Source organism: Erinaceus europaeus, chromosome 15, assembly GCF_950295315.1.
Source record: "Erinaceus europaeus chromosome 15, mEriEur2.1, whole genome shotgun sequence".
Taxonomy (NCBI): Eukaryota; Metazoa; Chordata; class Mammalia; order Eulipotyphla; family Erinaceidae; genus Erinaceus; species Erinaceus europaeus.
The window spans coordinates 83,648,528-83,670,050 of NC_080176.1; the positions used below are offsets into that span (position 1 = coordinate 83,648,528).

At 38.0% G+C, this 21,523-nt stretch overlaps 1 protein-coding gene across 4 annotated transcripts in view; it reads left to right on the forward strand.

The window, feature by feature from the left end:
- CCDC102B (coiled-coil domain containing 102B) overlaps positions 1–21,523 on the forward strand; it is a 264,105-nt gene that overhangs the window by 25,960 nt on the left and 216,622 nt on the right. For all 4 annotated transcript variants that reach the window (XM_007524081.2, XM_060174023.1, XM_060174024.1 and 1 more), the window contains exon 2: positions 18,615–19,238. In XM_007524081.2, coding sequence (XP_007524143.2) covers positions 18,615–19,238 — 624 coding nt within the window. The remainder of the gene's footprint in view (positions 1–18,614; positions 19,239–21,523) is intronic.

The following is a 21,523-nucleotide window of genomic DNA, read 5'->3' on the forward strand; positions in this document are numbered from 1 at the left end:
AAACTTTTCTTTCATTAATTTCATGAATATAACATTATATTTTGCATGAAATGTTACTGGTAGATATTGTGATCTTTTGCCTACCTCCTTTGTTAGAATCTGAAAGACATAGTGTGGGTAGGGATTTTATTAATATGCTTAAGTCAGAAATCACTTTAAAGTGGACATTTATAGAGCCATGAAATTCAAGCCCATCCCAAATATCATAAAAGTGCTGTGAATTTTCCAACTATAGAGTATTTTTTTCTTGCTTAAAACTGAAAATTTACAGATGCAAATGGATGTGTTTAACCTTTCAAATTAGTACATAGTTTGGAACAGGGAAATTAACAGCTGCAATTTCAACTTATATCCCTTACATAGATTTCACTGGAAAAAAAAAAGCCAGGAAAATAGCAGTATTGCAATGTGCATAAGTAATCATTTGAATAATACATGTTTGCCAAACTAAAGTAGTATAAATATTTAGACATCTTTTCTGTTACTGTAGAGGCCCTGTGAAATTGCAATGAATAAAAATGATTTATAGGATAAAAGGTGAAATAGCCCTGCTGATCTGAAGAAATTGCTATCACAAGTAGACCTGTTCTTTTTTTTTTAATATTGATTTATTTCCTTTTGTTGCCCTTGTTGTTTTATTGTTGTAGCTACTGATGTCATCCTTGTTGGGCAGGACAGAGAGAAACGGAGAGAGGAGGGGAAGGCAGAGAGGTGGAGAGAAAGACAGACACCTGCAGACCTGCTTCCCCGCCTGTTGCCCTTATTTGCATCTCTGATAATCACTGACTATGAGCATTTTTTTTTTCATATTGGCCTTTGGATCTCTTCTTTGGTGACTTTACTGCCCACATTCTTTCCTCACTTTTGGCTGGGGTTTGGTTATTTTATTGCTGTGTTTAATGAGCTCTTTGTATATTTTGGCTGTTAACCAACTGTGCTGCAAACCATTAACCCCCTAATTAAAAAAATTAGTATTATAAATCCACATTGCTCTCAATTTCTAATTTTAAGTGTTTTTTAAAGTGTTTTTAAGTGTTAATTATTATTTCAAGTTGGTTTATATATCCTATTACTATTACCTCTTCAAAGGGCCAAAATTTACTAATGAAAACCGGGACTATTCTCCCCTTCTTGGTTTTGATTTTTCCAACTACCAAGAGAGACTGAAAATGGAAGTTCCTTACAATTTCAGCTTTTGTGATGTCTTCATTCAGGACATATATAAGCTGTTTCATAGTCACTAGTAGAGAAACTTGACTCTGCCATCAAACTAACATCAGGATTCTAGAAGCATGATTAATAAATGATATTTCAATGTAGACTCTAAAGTTTTATTTGGATTTCCTTTGGCTTATGGATAATGAGAAAAACGTAGGAAAACTGGCAATTTTGTTAATTTTTGGCGGCGAACTTGGCTTAATACTTCATTTGCCTGAGTTGGGTTGGCTCTCCTCCTTTTGGGTTTGGTTATATAAAATCTTTCCTGTGAACCCATGGCTTGGGGGGCTGTCCCTTTTGGAGACTCTCAAACTGAACCAGTCTTGACTACACTATAGTATCTCTTTGATGCATTTTGTGATTTATTGCAGTCAGAAACTTGGGCCTGTGGGATTTCATCTCTCCCTGGATCCCTTTTCATTTAGTTAGAAAGAAGGAAAGAGAGAAATGGAGAGAGAGAAACCACAGAACTAGAGCTTCATATATATATTCCCTCTTGTTGCCCTTGTTTTATTGTTGTAGTTATTGATGTCGTCGTTGTTGGATAGAACAGAGAACAATGGCAAGAGGAGGGGAAGACAGACGGGAGAGAAAGATAGACACCTGCAGACCTGCTTCACCACCTGTGAAGTGACTCCACTGCAGGTGGGGAGCTGGAAGCTCCAACCGAGATTCTTACGCTGGTCCTTGCCCTTTGCTACATGTGCACTTAACCCGCTGTGCTACCGCCAGACTCCTCCTCCTCCTCCTTCTTTGCCAGAGCACTATTCACTGCTCGGTTCTGGAGACTGAACCTGGGACTTTAGAGCCTCAAACATGAGAGGGTCTACATAACCATTATGCTATCTATTCCTGGCCCAATAGAATTTCTACTAACAAATATCAAGAAATATGGCATCAAAATCTTCTTCAACAGTTTATTTTATCTTATTGATAGACATACAGAGACCATATCATTACTCCACTAAATGCAACATTCAGTCCATTTTTGTCTTGTAATTATGTGGTGCCAGGAATGAAACTGAGGGCCTCAGACATGCAACACATGTGTTCTGTCTCTGAGTCATTTTCCCACTCCCTTAAGTTATTCAAGTTAAGCAATATATTATCATATTTATTTCACTTATTCTCTTGAATATAGTTTATTTTTATTGCTAGAGCACTTTTATACTTTATTATCATCCAAAGAAACACCATACAATTTATTTATTCAAATCCTATGATTGGCATTTGGACTGATGTACCATTACCGGAACCTCTGTTATTTTTTATTCAGTTTTCATTGCATGAACTTTAATTGGCGTATTTTAACATTATATTTCTTAAATACTTTTCTATAAACTACATTATGATATATGCCAATGATGACTGATTAATTGATGAAAAGATCTTAACTAGTGGGTATTTTACAGCATCACAACTTACACCAGACCATACTGGTTTGTTTAATTTAGCATTTAATATCTCAATTTTGAGTTTGTAAATAAGTGTGGGTTGCGAAATCAGGCTTGGCTTATCTTGAGTGACTAGAATTGAAGAAGAAGTATAGGAAGAAGGAGAAGGAGGAGGAGAAGAGGGAGAAAGGGAAAAGGAAGAGGAAAAAGAAGAAGAAGAAGAAGAAGAAGAAGAAGAAGAAGAAGAAGAAGAAGAAGAAGAAGAAGAAGAAGAAGAAGAAGAAGAAGCATAACTTTAATGCTCCTGGCAGCCTTTTTTTTTTTTTTTTGTTCTTCTTCTGATAGAGACAGAGAGAATAAAGAAAACCTTAGCAATAACCCTGGTGGCAAAAAAAAAAACACAAACCCAAAGCAATACAAAATATTGGGGTAGGCTGTGGGTGGGTGGGGGGAGAAGGGCATATGGGCATTTCTGTACCTCTGTTCAGCTTGGCTATGAACCTATAAATCTGCTCTGAAAAATCAGACCTATTAAAACATATAGGGGAGAGAAAGAGACAACATTAGTTGCTTGAAATGGTTAAGTATGTAAACTGTGGGGGTCGTGCAGTAGCGCAGCTGGTTAAGCGCACGTGGGGCAAGGTGCAAGGACCAGCATAAGGATTCGGGTTTGAGCCCACCTGCAGGGGAGTCGCTTCACAAGCAGTGAAGCAGGTCTGCAGGTGTCTCTCTTTCTTTCCCCCTCTCCATCTTCCTTTCCTCTCTCCATTTCTCTCTGTCCTATCCAACAACAATGACATCAATAACAACAACAACAATAAAAAAACAACAAGGGCAACAAAAGGGAATAAATAAATATTTTAAAAATTGTAAACTTTACAGCCACTTGGGAAAATAGTTGGGCAGTTTGTTATAAAAGTAAATGTGCAATTGCTATGTGAAGTCAAGAACATTTATTCTATAGAAATGAAAATGTATGTTCATGTAAAACCATGAGTGCTGATGTCCATTTCTACCTTAGGCTAGATGTGGCTGAATGAACTATGGTACATACCTGTTGTATGATATTGTTCAACAATAAAAACATAATCCCACAACTAGACTATAAACTAGGCATAAACGTGGATGATTTCCAGGCATTACTATCGAGTGAGTAGTGTTTCCAAGAGCTAATCTTCATAGGTTACATGCATTACTGTATTTCCACAACCTTCTAGAAATGAGGCCATTTTAGAAATGGAGATAATGTAATATCTGCTAGCAGGGTGGATTCGGAGTAGGGGAACATGAAGGAAGTAGAATGTGTCTTGATTTGGTGGTAAATTCACAGATGTATTCATTGTGATAAATCTGGAGAGAACAAAATACACACGAGTGCAATACAGAACATGGTAACCTGGGAAGATTGAAATAAAGGTCAATGACTTACATTAACTCTAATGCCTAGATTGTGATTTTAAAGTATGGTTTTGGAAAATGTTCCACTGGGGAAAATGAGCTAAAATGTACATGGCTTATCTTGGTATTATTTCCCATGCATGTGAATCTTCAGTGATCTCAATAAAAAATTCAGCTATGAAGACATAAATAAGAACCAGTACTTTGGTTCAGATACACATTAATCTTGCAGTTGAAAATGATTAAAACTTTCTAGCTGAGTTTAGGTAATTCAGTGAACATAGATTTTTTTTTTTATGTAATTGTATTAAGGATAATGCCTAAAAATGAATTCACCATTGAGAAAATGCAGTAGTCTTGGGCACCTGAACTACCAGAACCAGAAACACCGTATCTCATTCACTTTGCTTCTAAGGATCAATATTCTTTCACATTTTACTATTAGTAAAATGCGTTATAATTTTAAAACGAATTGCTAGAGTTTTGATGAGAAAGCACGAATAAAAGCATGGGGATTTGGTGCTTAAAATATATATTGTTCTCAGGGGCTGGGCGGTAGCGCAGCTGAGTGAAGCGCAGAGACCAGGGTAAGGATCCGGGTTTGAGCCCCCAGCTTCCCATTTGCAGGGGCGTCGCTTCACAGGCGTTGAAGCAAGTCTGCAGGTGTCTTTCTCTCCCCACTCTGTCTCCTCTTCTCTCTCCATTTCTTTCCTATCCTACAATAGCTATAACAATAATTACGATAACAAGGGCAACAAAATGGGAAAAATGGCCTCCGGGAGCAGTGTATTCGTAGTGCAGGCACCAAGGCCCAGCAATAACCCTGGAGACTATATATATATATATATATATATATATATATATATATATATATATATGTATATATATATATAGTTCTCATTTTCTTTTTGCTTAATTTCACGTTTTTTTTCCCAGTTCCAGGATATAAAAGCACATAGGAATAATAACCTCTCAGCTCTCAGTTCATAGCTTCATTACTACTTATTACAAAGATAGTAAATATTGGCATTGTAATTGGAGATTACAGATTTTCAGAATATCAGTATTAGAGTGGAAATCCTATCTGTCTTTGGATTGAATTTCCTATGTAATTTCTCAAGTGTTTTGTGTTCAGAAACCTCAAATGTTTTAAGTTCTTTACCCTTAAGTTTGAAGCTCAACAATGATTTAAGGGAAACTCTACCCATATGTTTATAATTTAACATATTAGACAGACATTATTTTCTTTCTTTTTATATTTGATGTTCAAGAACTTCCTTGCAAGATCTTTTGGTAAGATTAAGCTGAATCACAATCCCAAAGTTTCAGAATTCATCCTACACTGATAATGTGTATTTTGTGAGCAGTAGTAAGAAAAGTTCTAATTCCTAATCTAAAAGAAAAGAATTCAGAGTTGAAGATTACTCAATGGCATTGAGTAACATTGAAAATGTTTAGTTTAATGTTATCTCAGAATCAACAATTTTCCCTATTAATTTTAGGGCTTTAGAGAAAAATACATTCTTAGAAATTCTTTACATTGTCTGAGTCTTACTAATTAATACTTAACTAGAATGGATATTAAATCGCCTATTTAAACTACACATTTTAAATATATTTGGCTAGATCTATCAATTTCTAAATATCTTGTCTTTAAAAATAGACTTTGATCTGTCATCTCATAGCAAAAATTATGCTTGATAATCAAGCTTGCATGACTGCGATGCAAAAATATAATCTGAATATATGTCAGTGTTTTTAGGATTTAATTTATGGTTTGCTGTGAAATGAACATATATTAGAACTTGGTAGTCTGTGCAGACATTCTATATTTTTGAATCTGAGACTTCATAAGTATGTGGATATAGTACTGAAACATAGCAGTTCATAAATACATTTAAAGAGATGGTGATTTTTTTTTTCCAAGTGACTATTTGCTCTTGTATAGTTGTAGTGAAGATGGATTAAACAGAGAAGTGATTTTACATAGAGGAGTGGTAGTCTCCAAGCACTACTGACATTCCTAAGAAGGCAACAAAGCTTGGTGTAATCTGTTAAATGATGGCCCCCACTACCTGATATTAAGGACCAAGAGACCACACACTTGCTGTGCTGTTTGCGTCTGGAGACTGACATTGATCTCAGATGTTAGACCCAGGATTGATTTATTATTGAGAAAGTGCTCTGAACTTTGAAGAAAACATCTAAAGTCAGCCTGCCTGTCTGTCATCTGTTACTTCACAGCTTTTTTTTCTGCTTCCTGATTCCATTCCAAACCCTACCCCCTTAACTTTTGCTGGGGATACAATTTAGTCAATTTGGATTTTTAATGGAAATAAAAAGAAATTTAGTTTAAGACTGCAACATGGATGGGAATGGAAGAAACTATGCTAAGTGAAGTGAATCTAAAGGAGAAAGGGCTATGTGTCAGATGATCTCACCAGTAGGCAAGGCATGGGCAATAGAGAAAACCTGTTATAAAATCCACTGTGGTCTATTTCAGCACACCCAAGGGCTCTAAAGGAGGATGCAGACAAGAAAAGAGAAGACTTTGGGGACCCAGTATCTTTTTTTTTTTTTAAGATGTTTTTCCCTTTGTTGTTTTATCTTTGTTGTAGTTATTATTATTGTTGTTGTTGTTATCGTTGTTGTTGAATAGGACAAAGAGAAATGGAGAGAGGAGGCTAAGACAGAGAGGGGGAGAGAAAGACAGCCACCTGCAGACCTGCTTCACCGCCTGTAAAGCGACTCTCTGGCTTGAGGGGAGCGGGGGCGCAAACCGGGATTCTTATGCTGGTCTCTGTGCTTTGTGCCACATTAGTTCAGCTTGACCCTCTGAACTAACGCCTGACCCCCAGGGACCCAATATGGTGGAAGGGAGATGACTATTTTGAGGTGTGTGAAGTGTGCTGACACCTCTGTGATCACAACAATCTTGTAAAAAACATCTTACCAATGATGTAATCTGGTTGAGAAAAATAAGATTAAACATTTAAATAATAACTGATTTGTAAAAACAAACTGATAAGCATTTCGTTTTCACTCATTTTTTTCCTTTTTTTTTATTTAAGAAAGGATTAATTAACAAAACCATAAGGTAGGAGGGGTACAACTCCACACAATTCCCACCACCCAATCTCCATAACCCACCCCCTCCCCTGATAGCTTTCACATTCTCTATCCCTCTGCAAGCATGGACCCAGGGTCATTGAGGGTTGCAGAAGGTAGAAGGTCTGGCTTCTGTAATTGCTTCCCCGCTGAACATGGCCATTGACTGGTCAGTCCATACTCCCAGTCTGCCTCTCTCTTTCCCTAGTAGGGTGGGTCTCTGGGGAAGCAGAGCTCCAGGACATATTGGTGGGGTCTTCAATCCAGGGAAGCCAGGCCAGCATCCTGGTGGCATCTGGAACCTGGTGATTGAAAAGAGAGTTAACATATGAGGCCAAACAAATTGTTGAGCAATCATGGACCCAAAGCTTGGAATAGTGGAGAGGAAGTGTTAGGGGGATACTCACTGCAAACTCTAGTGTACTTCTGCTTTCAGGTATATATGTTGCAGTAGTTTATGGATACCTGTGAACATAAGCTCTCTCTCATAGAAACTGGTGTATATCTAGGTTATGGGACTTTGTTAGAAAGTGAACCACCTGAGATGAAATTAGAGTGTACTATAAAAGGAAAGGTCTCACCTGAGTAATGGAGCTGAAGGGTTGTTAATTCCACACGTGAAGTCTCTGGACACAGTCTGAGGTGAAGCATGTTGAGGTGGCAATCATTGCATTGGTTAGGTTGTGATCGGCGGATGCAATATTATTTGGTATGGATTGGGAGAGGCATACAGGAAAGTGGGCCCTATCCAATGGTTCCAGTACTGGGGGAAGTAGGGGCTCTATAGTGGAGATGTGAGGTTCCTGCTGTCTTAGGGTTCAAAAAGACAATCGATAGTTAATGTTATCATCACATTATTTGGTAATTGGGTTAACTTTGAAAAGTCCTTTTGTTATGGTTTGCTGTACAGTATCCATTATCTTGTATATAGCTGTGCTATTGGATGCTTCTAATCTACTTGGTCTAGGCTTCTGAGAGAGTCTGCATATCAAATACACAGCCTATATATTAAAAAGATTCAGTTTGTGTTTTGAAAAACTTTGAGACATACAATTGATTTTCCCCCTCTCATATTAATTAACTAGTGATTTATATGTCTACATTTTGCTAGGAGTGTACATAAACACCATTCCCACCACCCAAAGACTGTGACCCATCCCTCCCACCCACTCCCACCCCCCACTGTCCCAGGAAGCTGCATGTCTACTCCTCACCACAGGGTTTTTACTTTAATGCCCTACTTACAATTTGGTCAGGTCCTGCTTTTAGTTTCCCTTTCAGATCTTCTTACTCAATTTCTGTTGATGAGTGGGATCATCCCATACTCATCTTTATCTTTCTGACTTAGTTCACTTAACATAATTCCTTCTAGCTCTGTCCAAGATGGGTCAGCGAGGTGGGTTCATTGTTCTTGATAGCTGCATAGTATTCCATTGTGTATATATACCACAGCTTTCTCAGCCACTCATCTGTTGTTGGGCACCTGGGTTGCTTCCAGGTTTTAGCTATTATGAATTGTGCTGCTATGAACAGAGGAGTATACACCTCTTTTTGGTTGGGTGTTGTGGAGTCCTTGGGGTATAACCCCAGGAGAGGAATTACTGGATCATATGGAAGGCCCATGTCTAGCCTTCTGAGAGTTTTCCAGACTGCTCTCCACAGAGGCTGTACTAATTTACATTCCCACCAGCAATGTAAAAGGGTTCCCCTGTCCCCACATCCTCTCCAGCATTTGTTGCTGCTGTCCTTTTTGATGTATTCTTACAGGAGTGAGGTGGTATCTTACTGTTGTCTTAATTTGCATTTCTCTGACAATCAGTGACCTAGAGCAGTTTGTTAGCCTTTTGTATCTCCTCTGTAGTGAATGTTTTGTTCATATCCTCTGCCCATTTTTGGATGGGGTCATTTGCTTTTTTGGTGCTAAGTTTGCTGAGCTCTTTATATATTTTGGTGATTAGTTTCTTGTCTGATGTATGGCATGTGAAGATCTTCTCCCATTCTGTGAGGGGTCTCTCTGTTTGTTTAATAGTTTCTTTGGATGTGCAGAAGCTTTTCAATTTGATGTCGTCCCATTGGTTTGTTTCTGCTTTAGTCTTCCTTGCAGTTGGGTTTGATTCATCAAAGATGTCCTTGAGGTGTAGGTGGGAAAGTGTTTTACCAATGTTTTCCTCTAAGTATTTGATTGTTTCTGGTCTGACATCTAGGTCTTTGATCCATTTGGAGTTGATTTTTGTTTCTGGTGAGATAAAGTGGTTCAATTTCATTCTTCTGCATGTTACAACCCATTTTTCCCAGCACCATTTATTGAAGAGAGCCTCCTTTTTCCATTTAATCCTTTGGGCCTCCTTATCAAAGATTAGATGCCCATAGGTGTTGGGATTTATTTCTGGGCTTTCAATTCTGTTCCACTGGTCTGTGGGCCTATTTTTGTTCCAGTACCATGCTGTTTTGATGATGATGGCTTTATAATATAGTTTAAGGTCTGGGAGTGTGATGCCTCCATTTTTGTTTCTTTTCCTCAAGATGGTTTTGGCAATTCTAGGTGTTTTCAGGTTCCAGATAAATGATTGTAGTGTTTGTTCTATTCTCTTAAAGAAGCTTGGTGGAACTTTGATGGGTGTTGCATTAAATTTGTATATGGTTCTGGGGAGAATATTCATTTTGATGATATTTATTCTTCCAATCCATGAGCATGGGATATATTTCCATTTCTTGGTATTTCCTTGAGTAGTGACTCATAGTTTTCAGCATACAAGTCTTTCACTTCTTTGGTCAACTTTATTCCTAGGTATTTGATTGATTTTTCTGAGACAGTAAATGGGAGTGATTTCTGGATGTCTTCTTCAGATTTAGTGTTTGCATAAAGAAATGCCACTGATTTTGTACATTGATTTTGTAGCCTGAGACCTTGCTATATTGCCTAATAACTTCCAGTAATTTTCTACTGGATTCTTTAGGTCTTTCTATGTATACTATCATATCATCTGCAAATAGTGAGAGCTTGACTTCTTCCCTTCCAATCTGTATTCCTTTGATTTCCTTCTCTTGCCTGATTGCTATGGCAAGAACTTCCAATACTATGTTGAAGAGTAACAGTGACAGTGGACAGCCCTGTCTAGTCCCCGATCTGAGGGGGAATGCTTTCAGCTTCTGTCCATTTAGTATGATGTTGGCTGTAGGTTTGCTATATATAGACTCCACTATCTTGAGGAATTTCCCATCTATTCCCATTTTTTGTAGAGTTTTGAGCATGAATGGGTATTGGATTTTGTCAAAGGCTTTCTCTGCATCTATTGAGATAATCATGTGGTTTTTGGCTTTGCTTTTATTGATGTGGTGAATGACATTGATTGACTTATGGATGTTGAACCAGTCTTGAATTCCTGGGATGAATCCCACTTAGTCATGATGAACAATCTTTTTGATATGTTGCTGTATCTGGTTGGCCAAGATCTTGTTTAATATTTTGGCATCTATGTTCATCAGAGATATTGGTCTGTAGTTTTCCTGTTTGTTGTGTCCCTCTCAGCTTTTGGTATCAGGGTGATGTTGGCTTCATAGAAGGTGGAAGGGTTTTTTTTTGTTGTTGTTTTTTTTTTAACAAGAGCACTGATTCAGCTCTGGTATACAATGGTGTATGGGATTGAACCTGGGATTTCGAAGCCTCAGGCATGACAGTCTGCATAACCATTATGCTATCTACCCCTGCCCTACTTTCCAAATTTAATGAGACATATATGCAGCCTGCTAACAGATGACATGCAGGAAATGATACTGACTCAGACTGAGGTGAAGGTATTGTCTTACTCAGCACAAAGTGTAACCAGATCCAGGATGCATTCATCACTCTACCTCACATGGTCCTTCGGTGCGACAGTGACAGAGGGAATTGGCTTGGGATTTTCCTTAGGCAGTTTTTTTTTTCATTGAAATAATCTTGATGCACAAAATTGCATATGTTCTATGTGAACCAATTCAACTCTTGTCAAATTATTTGTCACCTTATATCTAGAAAAACAGTACCAGACTCACCAAAGTAATTCAAAGAAAGAAGAATAAAATATCATGCTTACTAAAGTCAAACTATCCCCAAACACTGTACTATTCCAAAGAGTATGACGCTGGAGTAAATCTAGACATAGATCACTGGAATAAAATTAGGGCCCAGACATTTAATTGTGACAATGGAATCAAGTACATAAAATGAGGAAAAAAATTATCTTTTTAATAGTTGGTTCTAAAAATGGATAACTACATGCTGAAGAGAGAAACTGGATAAAGAATAAAGGAGCTATAATGTATATATCAAGATCACAAAGCAAAACCATTTCTCCTAGCACCAGTCACCTAATTTATTGTGGCATTGTGATGGGAATTATTTCAAAGAGCTAAGTAACCCACTTCTACATTACAAATGGCTAGTAATTATAATTTCAAATGGTTGCCTCTGTTTTCTTCTGGACTTTATTTCGATCTCTTTTTAAATATTATTTATGGACACAGTTACATTACCCCCTCCTCAATAATTTATTCTCTCCAGAATTATGCAAAAGAAATTTACATGCTGATGTAAATTTCAGATTCAAGGTCACCTGTGTAATTTTAGGAAAATAGTAGGAACTTTGGCTCCAACTGAGTTCTGTAGTGCTTGTTGCAAGAGAAATACATACTACTCACCACCTGGAAATAGAAGTGAGATTTTTTGAATGTTATAAGTAAGATTCCATAAGACTGTAGTTCTGCCATATCTAGCTGTTCTTTCATTTAGGGCCTAAGGTCTGAAGAAACATTTTGGTCTGTTTATTTGGCACTATTAAGTTGGCTTAGGTTGTATTTAAAAATTGGTATAGTTTGTAGTTCTGTTCACTGAGACCTTGGAATGGCCATAAATATCTGAAAATGCTGATGGATTCAATATGTCAAACTCCCATACAAGTAGGTAATAAGTAGCATCAATTCTACGTATTGTGGTTGGAGAACTACATGTAGGCTGCTTAAGTCCAGTCTTTGAAAGACATCTTTACTGTGTAAAATTTGTTCACAAGTGAGAGATTTAAGGAATATTCTGAAATAAAAGTTTTTAAAATTAGACAAATATCCTCAATGCTACAGCAGAATGTTTAAGTTATGTTAACTCTTCCAAGAAATTCTAAATTGTCTGAAGCTAAGTTTGTATTTGGCAAGAAAATCACTATGAAAACTTCAAGGTGAGCAGCTTGCCAAAAAAACGGGAATTTTATTTTTCCAAAGTCCATTATAAGTGATGCTTTGGCACATTATAAAATGGATTGTGGGTTTTGGATCATGATTTCTTTGTTCATATTCCAAAGAAGTAAGACTGATCAGTTGCTACCTATAACCTACAATGTGATGTTTTAATGTGGTATTTTTTTTATTATGTATTTATTTATAAAAAGAGAACACTGACTAAACCATAGGATAAGAGGGGTCCTGTTGGTATGCTTCTAGTTCTGCTTCTAGGCTCCCTTCTGTTACATTGCTTGGCGTTGTGGTCTATTTACATGGTCATTCTGTTACATTGGTTTGGTCTTACTCCCCCTGCCTCCAGGAGACTTTGGTTTAGTCCTTGCTAGCTTAACGCTTCTTTCTTCTCCCCGCCCGTTATCCTATATAATTCCTTGGTTCTGGATGCCGAGGCCAGAGGAGAGAGATGGAGGAGCTCATTGTGTTGTGATTAGGTTGTTGGACTCCTTGCCCGCTCGTAAATAATGATTAAACTGCGTTCTCAGCTCAGCCATGAGTTTCAGATCTTCTGTGTCTCCTGCCCGTGAAGCCAGCCTGGAGAAAACAACAGGGCACAACTTCATACAATTCCTACCACCTTGATCTCTGTATCCCATCCCCTCCCTTGATAGCTTTCCTATTCTTTAACCCTCTGGGAGTATGGACCCCAGGTCAATGTGGGATGCAGAAGGTGGAAGGTCTGGCTTCTATAATTGCTTCCTTGCTGACTATGGGCATTGACTGGTCGATCCATACTCCCAGCCTGTCTCTGTCTTTCCCTAGTGGGGTGGGGTTCTGGGAAATCAGAGCTCCAGGACATATTGGTGGGGTTGTCTGTCCAGGGAAGTCTGGTTGGCATCATACTAGCATCTGGAACCTGTTTTTTTTTTTTTTTTTCGATTTCTTAAAGCAAAGAAGCCATTGATATTATCTAGAATGGCAGCAATAATACCAAAATATTATGTGGGCAGATTATTCTGAAATCGTCTATTTCAGAAATAATGAAGTCAGTCTCTTTTTATTAAACATCTACTAAACTTGTTATTTATTTTAATTTTTTTTGAGGACTTGTAGAGTAAGAAAAGGTATCACCTTGATTTGGAACTGTAGTATATAGCATCAAAATACTAAGTGACAATACAAGTTAAAGAGTTATAGAGCAGCGAGGGACTAGCTTTTAGAAAAACAGAGTTTGGCCAGGGTAGACAGCACAATGGTTATGCAGAGAGACTCTCATGCCTGATGCTCCAGCGTCCCAGGTTCAATCCCCTACCCCACCATAAACCAGAACTGAGCAGTGCTCTGGTAAAAAGAAAAAGAAATAGAAAGGAAGGAAGGAAAGGAGGAAGGAAGGAAAGAAGGAAGGAAGGAAGGAAGACAGTTTATTATATCATTTTGTGTCCATTTTTAAAGTAAAAATGATTCCTGCTTGATCAATAAATATAATTTAAAATTTAAGAATGCCTCCGCGGCACAGTTATGTATCTAGTTTTCAATGTTTACACCTATACATACATTATTTACTAACATTACTGGGAAGATAAAGTGTGTCAGCTGGAAATAATCTGCAACATGTATAAATATATTCTGTATCACTGACTCTCTTTTTTTATTCTTAAAATTTTTTATTACCTTTATCTATTTATTAGACAGAGACAACCAGAAATCAAGAGGGAAGGGGAGAGATACGGAGGCAGAGAGACAGAGAGACACCTGCAGATCTGCTCTACCACTGGTGATGTTTCTCCCCTGCAGGTGGGGACTGGGTGCTTCTGCATTTGGGCTCAACCAGATGCACCACCACCTGGCCCTCTATTTCTTCCTCCTGTCAAGTACTTCATATGTATACAATCCAAAACCACATATTCTCTTCAACAAACAATGCAGCTGTTGATATAGCTATTACTGTGTATGGACTTTTAAACTGTAGCATTTAACTGTGGACAAAGTGATACCATCTGGAAGCTTGATGATAAGCTTTTCACTTCCTTCATTATTAATGGATTTTACATTTAATATCTTCCATTCTCTTGCATTCTAGAACTAAAACACTTTTTTTTCTGTTTTAAGACAACACAAAAGTATACATCTTCATTCAAATAATTTGTGTTTGTCTAAGAAGACACATTTCAACATATCTCATTTTTCTGAGTATGAAGCATTGATCCTTTTTATCAGAACACAGGATGTACGAACTATAGCCACACAGACCTCTTGAGTATTCTATTTTGAATCTGTATTAACTTATCCTGTCTTTACTTAATAACCTTAGTTGTTCCTGTTGTGTATGCATTCAAGATACTACAAATCTTAGGGAGAGAGAGAAAAAAACATCTCAAAGTGTTGCATATAGAATGTATTTCTGATGGCTAATGGGAAGCAGTACGTATAAACAATACAATTGGACCCTATTGTATTAATTCCATTTGGGCTCTATCTTATTCTTGCCTAATGGTATAACTTCTGCCAAGAATGCTTTTATCTCTGTTTCTCCTCACTGTCCAGACAATGTATAGGACATCCCGTCAGAGAAATGTCTCTGACTGCCAGGGTAGTCATGTGTTGAAGCACAAAGCACTGTTTATTTCTCTCAATGACACTTAACGTTTGTGAGCTTCATTTTGATATATTGTTGATAGCTTTTAGCAAAGTCCCAGGACGGTAGAAGTCATGTCTGCTTTGTCATAATCTCAGAGAATGCCAAGGAGAGATTTTCTGCCATGGAGAAGGGGTTACAAAGAATAGGAAAATGTACAGGGCAGATGTCACCAGTTGTCATCTGAGTCTAATATATCAAGTGGAGGGGGTAAGACCAATATCTTACACCTAAACTCCTTTTTAGGAAGAAACAATATGTCTGTTACTAACATAAGAACTCTTAAGACTTAATTCAATTTATTTGCTAAGGCACTAGATTAAAAAGGCAGTAATCTCATGAAGTATCTTATGACAAGATATTCATTAACAATAAATTAAAGAATAAAATTAGTACCAAAGTATTGAAAAATATACACTATTCATGGCTTCTGGTTGCTTGATTGGGTGGGCATTTTGATATATTGATGTGGAATTGATACAAAATCCTCCATGTATTTTCAGTGTCTAAAAATTTAAGCTTGGATAAATGTATGCACTTGTTGAAGCCATCATCATAACCACAGTAGTAAAAATATTATAAGCACATCATAATAAACATAAATGTTTAAGAATTTCCTATGAACTCCCCCTGTTTAAATGGTAAAAAAATAAAATATAATAATAATAATAATAATAAAACGCAGTATGAGAAATCAGTCTTAAAATATTTTCTCGGGTGGGGGGTAGATAGCATAATGGTTATGCAAAGAGACTGTCATGCCTAAGGCTCCAAAGTTCCAGGTTCAATCCCCTGCACCACCATAAACCAGAGCTGAGCAGTGCTTTGGTTAAAAAAAAAATTTTCATATGTCTAAGTTGTAAAGCTATGGATACTGGAAAGAACTTCTGTAATCATTGAAAAGGAAACACGAGCAGCACACACACATAGACACCAATGCTCTACGTATATGTGGAAATATTTAGAGGAACACTTTAATAAATATACATGAGGGCAATTGCATGAGAAACTCTTTAGGACAGGAAATACTATTCAACTTCAAGGACTGAAAATTAAACTCAAAGCAATTTTGTTTAGTCAGATGTGAAAATTCCATAGTGAATTGGTAGCAAGATCTCAATGTACCGGAATTCAATTATAGACTCTTCAAAACCACTAGTGAAATGAAAGTTAATGAGACATTTTTAAGGCTATTGCAATTTTATGAGACTGATTTATTTTGGAAAATGACAAGGATAAATTTAAATTTAATATGCTGAAATAAATTTTTCTGTCTTCACTTTGAAATTCTCACTGACAGAAATGTGGCTAAATAGTGAATAATGTATGTATATACATTGAGCATTTGGTATGGTTCTAATTAAGAATTTCTTTTGTTCTCTTTTTAATGTTGGTCTTGGTTTACAAATGGTGCAATAATTTTCATTAGTTACATTATGGTTGCTCTCTGAAATACAGTAAATGAAGTGAACGATTGCTCCAAATCAGCACTAACTCAGATATGATTGAACATTTATCAATGCTAACAAAAATAATTGCAATCACAAATATGAGTTATTATAATAAAAAGTAAATTGGTTTGGCATCTCTATGAAACATTTGTTATATTGCTTTTTTCCACAGCAGAAAGCTATAAGCATTATATATTATCTCATCTTTCCCCCCCACTATGTAAAGGCTTATTTTTTAAGTTAGTTAAAATAACGACTCATTTCAGATTTCATTATACAAGGAGACATTTTGTGATTTGTAACTATTGAAAGTAGTTGACAAAAATGAGTCACTATTTTGTATGTTTTTTTTTAAATTTATTATATTTATTTTCCCTTTTGTTGCCCTTGCTGTTTTTATTGTTGCTGTTGTTATTGATGTTGTCGTTGTTGGATAGGACAGAGAGAAATGGAGAGAGGAGGGGAAAACAGAGAGGGGGAGAGAAAGATAGACACCTGCAGACCTGCTTCACCATCTCTGAAGCGACTGCCCTGCAGGTGGGCTTGAACCTGAATCCTTAACGCCAGTCCTTATGCTTTGCGCCATGTGCACTTAACCTGCAGTGCTACTGCCCGACTGGACTATTTTGTATGTTAAATATATTTAAGATAACTTACAGCCCACCATATTATTTAATAATAAAATAGAGAGAGATATGCAGTCACCAAACTGTATTAATCTGTAAACTGTCCTGAACGTTTTCTGCATTTATTTCACAAGCTTTAACTCCTCTATCTTCAGTGTACTTCATCTTACCATCGTGACTAGAGAGATGGAAGACACACTGATAAGAATGCTGTGAAAGGGGGTCGGTTGGTAGCGCAGCAGGTTAAGCGCACATGGCACAAAGCACAAGGACCAGCGTTAAGGATCCTGGTTGGAGCCCCAGGCTCCCCTCCTGTAGAGGGGTTGCTTCACTAGCAGTGAAGCAGGTCTGCAGGTGTCTGTCTTTCTCTCCCCCTCTCTGTCTTCCCCTCCTCTCTCCATTTCTCTGTCCTATCCAACAATGACGACATCAATCACAACAATAAAACAGCAAGGGCAACAAAAAGGAATAAATAAATAAATATTTAAAAAAGAAAGCTGTGCAATTACCAATTAATTTGTCTTCTAATATGGAAATCTGGAGTTAATAAATGTATACAGCTTTGAAAGTGTAAAGTCTCTGTGCAGTGTTGCCTATCCAGTGAAACCTCCTCAGTCAGGAGAGAGTCGATCATGTTGTGAGCTTTATATCTTATAGCAGCACTTGTCCATGTGCTCAGTACACAGCACTGACTTGACTAAATAGGTTCTAAAAGGTGACGGAATAAATAGATGCATTTTTCTAGTGCAAATGATCCATTTTTAAATTTTTATATTCTTGTCCCACATACTGGACTGCCATATCTTTAAAGACAAAGACCACACTGGATTCATAATATTTTGTCATGAAAACTGACCTAGTGTTAATTAGCAAGGGGATAGAGGACCTCTGGATAATTAACATATTTGCAATAAATATTACCAAGATAAAAATGGATTTGTTAAAATGAGTTGTTTGTTTTCTCTCCAACTGTGTCTTACTATTTTTTATGATAAAATTTAATATGAGAATCTTCTGGTTTTAAAAGTATATTTTATAAATAAAAATTAAAATTAAATAAAAAAGAAATGTAAAAACATAGATAAAAGTATGATTGCTTCCTTCTATCTTTAGCTCACTGGAGGAGAAGGCGTGCACTATTGAAAAGACACAATGCGGGAGATGGGCGGTAACACATTGGGTTAAGTGCACATGGTGCAAAGTACAAGGACCAGAGTAAGGATCCCAGTTCATGCCCCTGGCTCCTCACCTGCAGAGGAGTCACTTCACAGGTGGTGAAGCAGGTCTGCAGGTCTGCAGGTGTCTCTCTTTCTCTCCCCTTCTCTGTCTTCCCCTCCTCTCTCCATTTCTCTGTCCTATCCAACAACGACGACATCAATAATAACTACAACAATAAAAAAACAACAAGGGCAACGAAAGGGAAAATAAATACTAAACTTTTTAAAAAATTAAAAAAAAGAAAAGACACAATGCTTTCAACATCATCTTTTTTTTTTTTTAAATATAACTCTCGCTAGTACAATCACAACATGAATTCAAATGCTAACTAGGCTCCCTGTCTTGTCTGATTTCTGAAAAGGTAACCATGAATTTGGAATCCATACATCGGCTAATTGAGGAGACGCACATCTTCCAGAGGCAGCCTTCATCATCAGTGAAATCACCGACTACCATGGTAACTACTGACTCTCTGGAAACCAGAGGCATCTGGGATTCTTCTATGTCCAGCTGCAGGCAGCCACCTTATGCCACCCATGACATCAGCAGCCACTCCCATCAGATGCACGACTGGGCCATTGGTGAGGAGCTCCGGCTAAGAGAGCTGGAGGAGGTCAAGGCCAGAGCTGCCCAGATGGAGAAGACCATGCGTTGGTGGTCAGACTGCACGGCCAATTGGAGAACCAAGTGGAGCCAAGTGCGAGCTGAGAGGAACACGGCCAGGGAGGAGGGAAGGCAGCTCAGAATCAAGCTGGAGATGACCTTGAAAGAACTCAGTGCTCTGAGAAAGAAACCAAACTTGCCACATCGCCAAGGGGCGTTCGAAGCCAATGTTACCCCAGATCCTAAGCTTTTTGGTTTCATAGAGGTGCCCGTGCCCCATGCACAAAGGGACCAATGCTCAATTGATTGGCAAGCACGTCAGTCTCCTAGAGAGTGCTTGGAAATGATGGGGCTTCTTTCAAAAGAGAATGCAAATGGCAAGGTAAGGGAAAAAAGTTCCCCAAATCTGGAGATATTTATGTATATTAATTGGACTACAGATTACTGGGGAGGGAAGCCTTTGGTATCAGGTGTGCTAGCTGCTGCCTTTAAGTGGACAGACTTCACTTTATTACTCAAGTCAATTGTATGTGATTGCAGTATTTTTTTTTCTTTTTTTTTTTACTCGGCATCCCCTCCATATTCCAACAATAATCAGCATGCGATTAATTTGTTGTAAAGGCTAGAGTGTTGAGTTGTAAGCCACTATGTAGCTGGCTTAGGAGACTGGAGAGTGATGGGTCTTGCAGTGTTCGATTCCCCCATATAAGGATCTGTAGTTCTTTTCTGGAAGATTTCTGGGCCATGACAGGAGTCCGGAAGGCATGCTGATACTGGCCTCACAGAATACCCTGCTTTGAACCATAAATCACAAGTGTGCTATTAGGACCAGCTGTGGATTCAGAGTTCAGTTCAGAAAGGCTTACACAGATAGGCAAACCACTCTCTCTCTTCCCTTACCTGTTTGTCAGTAGGGTGCTGTGTTACTTGACTGGTTCACCAAGCGGTGTGTTCAGGATAGTATGGCCATTGACCACTATAGTTCTAATATCTGTCTTCAAACTTTCAAAGGGAGTTTGAAGACAGATATTAGATAAATTAGATAAAGACAGATAAACTATTTTTAAAATTCTTATTTTATTATTGGATAGAGACAGAGAGAAATTGAGAGGGGAGAGAGAGACAGAGTGAAAGAGAGACAGAGAGAGATACCTAAAGCCCTGCTTTACCACTCGTGAAACTTTCTCCCTGCAGGTGGCGGATGGGGGAAAGGGCAGAGGCTTGAACCCTAGTCCTTGCGCACTGTATTGTCTGCACACTACCACCTAGCCCCCTTCAAAAAGAGTTGCTTTCTTTTTAAAATACATTTTATCAATGATTTAAGAATGATCAACAAGATTCTATACAATTCCCACCACTAGAGTTCCATATCCCATTCCCTCCATCGGAAGCTCCCCTATTGTTTATCCCCCTGGGATATGGACCAAAGATCTCTATGGGGTGCAGAAAGTAGGAGGCTTGGCTTCTGTAGTAGTTTCTCCTCTGGATATGAGTGTTGACCGGTCGATCCACACCCCCAGCCTGTTTCTGTCTTTCCCTAATGGGGCAGGCCTCTGGAGAGGGGAGGTTCCAGGACACATTGGTGGGGTCATCTGTCCAGGGAAGTCAGGTTGGCATCATGGTAACATCAGAAACTCTGGCCCTATTCCCAATTCTGAATTCACAACTAAAGCCCTTTAAGGAGGGTGAAAGAAGGATTAGTGATCTTCTTTTCCTGGACTGTTTCCTTAAAGTGGGATCTCTGGTGTGAGATCAAAGTTTCCTATATTCAATTCTCAATCCCACCAAGTTGGGAGACTGTAGCTTTTGTGGCTCTAAATAATCCAGAGATCCTTTTTAAGCTACTCAGAAACTGAAGGTTTTGTGTGGGTCCCTTAAATCAGCCACATGGATTTGAAGAAATTGCAAATATGGCATCCACCAACAATGCAGTGTTGAGTTTCTTTTCTTCTTAATTTTAATTGTCACCAGGTTATTCCTGGGGCTTATTGCTAGTACTATGAATCCAGTGCTCCTGGCAGTCATCTCCCCCCTTTTTTTTTCTTGATTTGTTTGACAATACAGAGAGAAAGTTAGAGGGGAGGAGGAGATAGATAGGGAGAGAGAAAGAGAGAGACCTCTAGACCTGCTTCATGACTCATGAAGCATCCCCCCTACAAGTGAGGAGTAGGGGTTGAACCTGGGTCTTTGTGCATGGTAATATGTGTGCTTAACTGGGTGTGCCACCACCCGGCCCACTAATGCTTAGTTTCTGCGTGAGTCCTTCTCTCCTTCCTCTGTTGTTCCCACTATGCAATCAACAACCTTCAGATGGTGAGGAAGATTTACCAGAAGCCTCAGCTGTTCTTTGTTTTAATTTTTATTTTCTAGGGGAAAACCAACTTCTCAAGACTAGGTCACCACTGTTCCACCCAGGAAGTCCTATTAATGAAGATTCTATTTGAACTTGACCTAATTTTATTTAAAAATTTTAATTCAGGGAAATAATCATAGTACGTACTTAAATGTTGCCAAGAGAGTAAATCCTGAAGGCTATCTTAACATGGTGATGAATTATACAACTAGCAAATCATTATGCTGAACACCTGATAGCAATATAAAGGCACACAGACATTTCATTAAGAGCTAAAAATAAATTTTATAAAAATATCTATATATGAGAGGTAC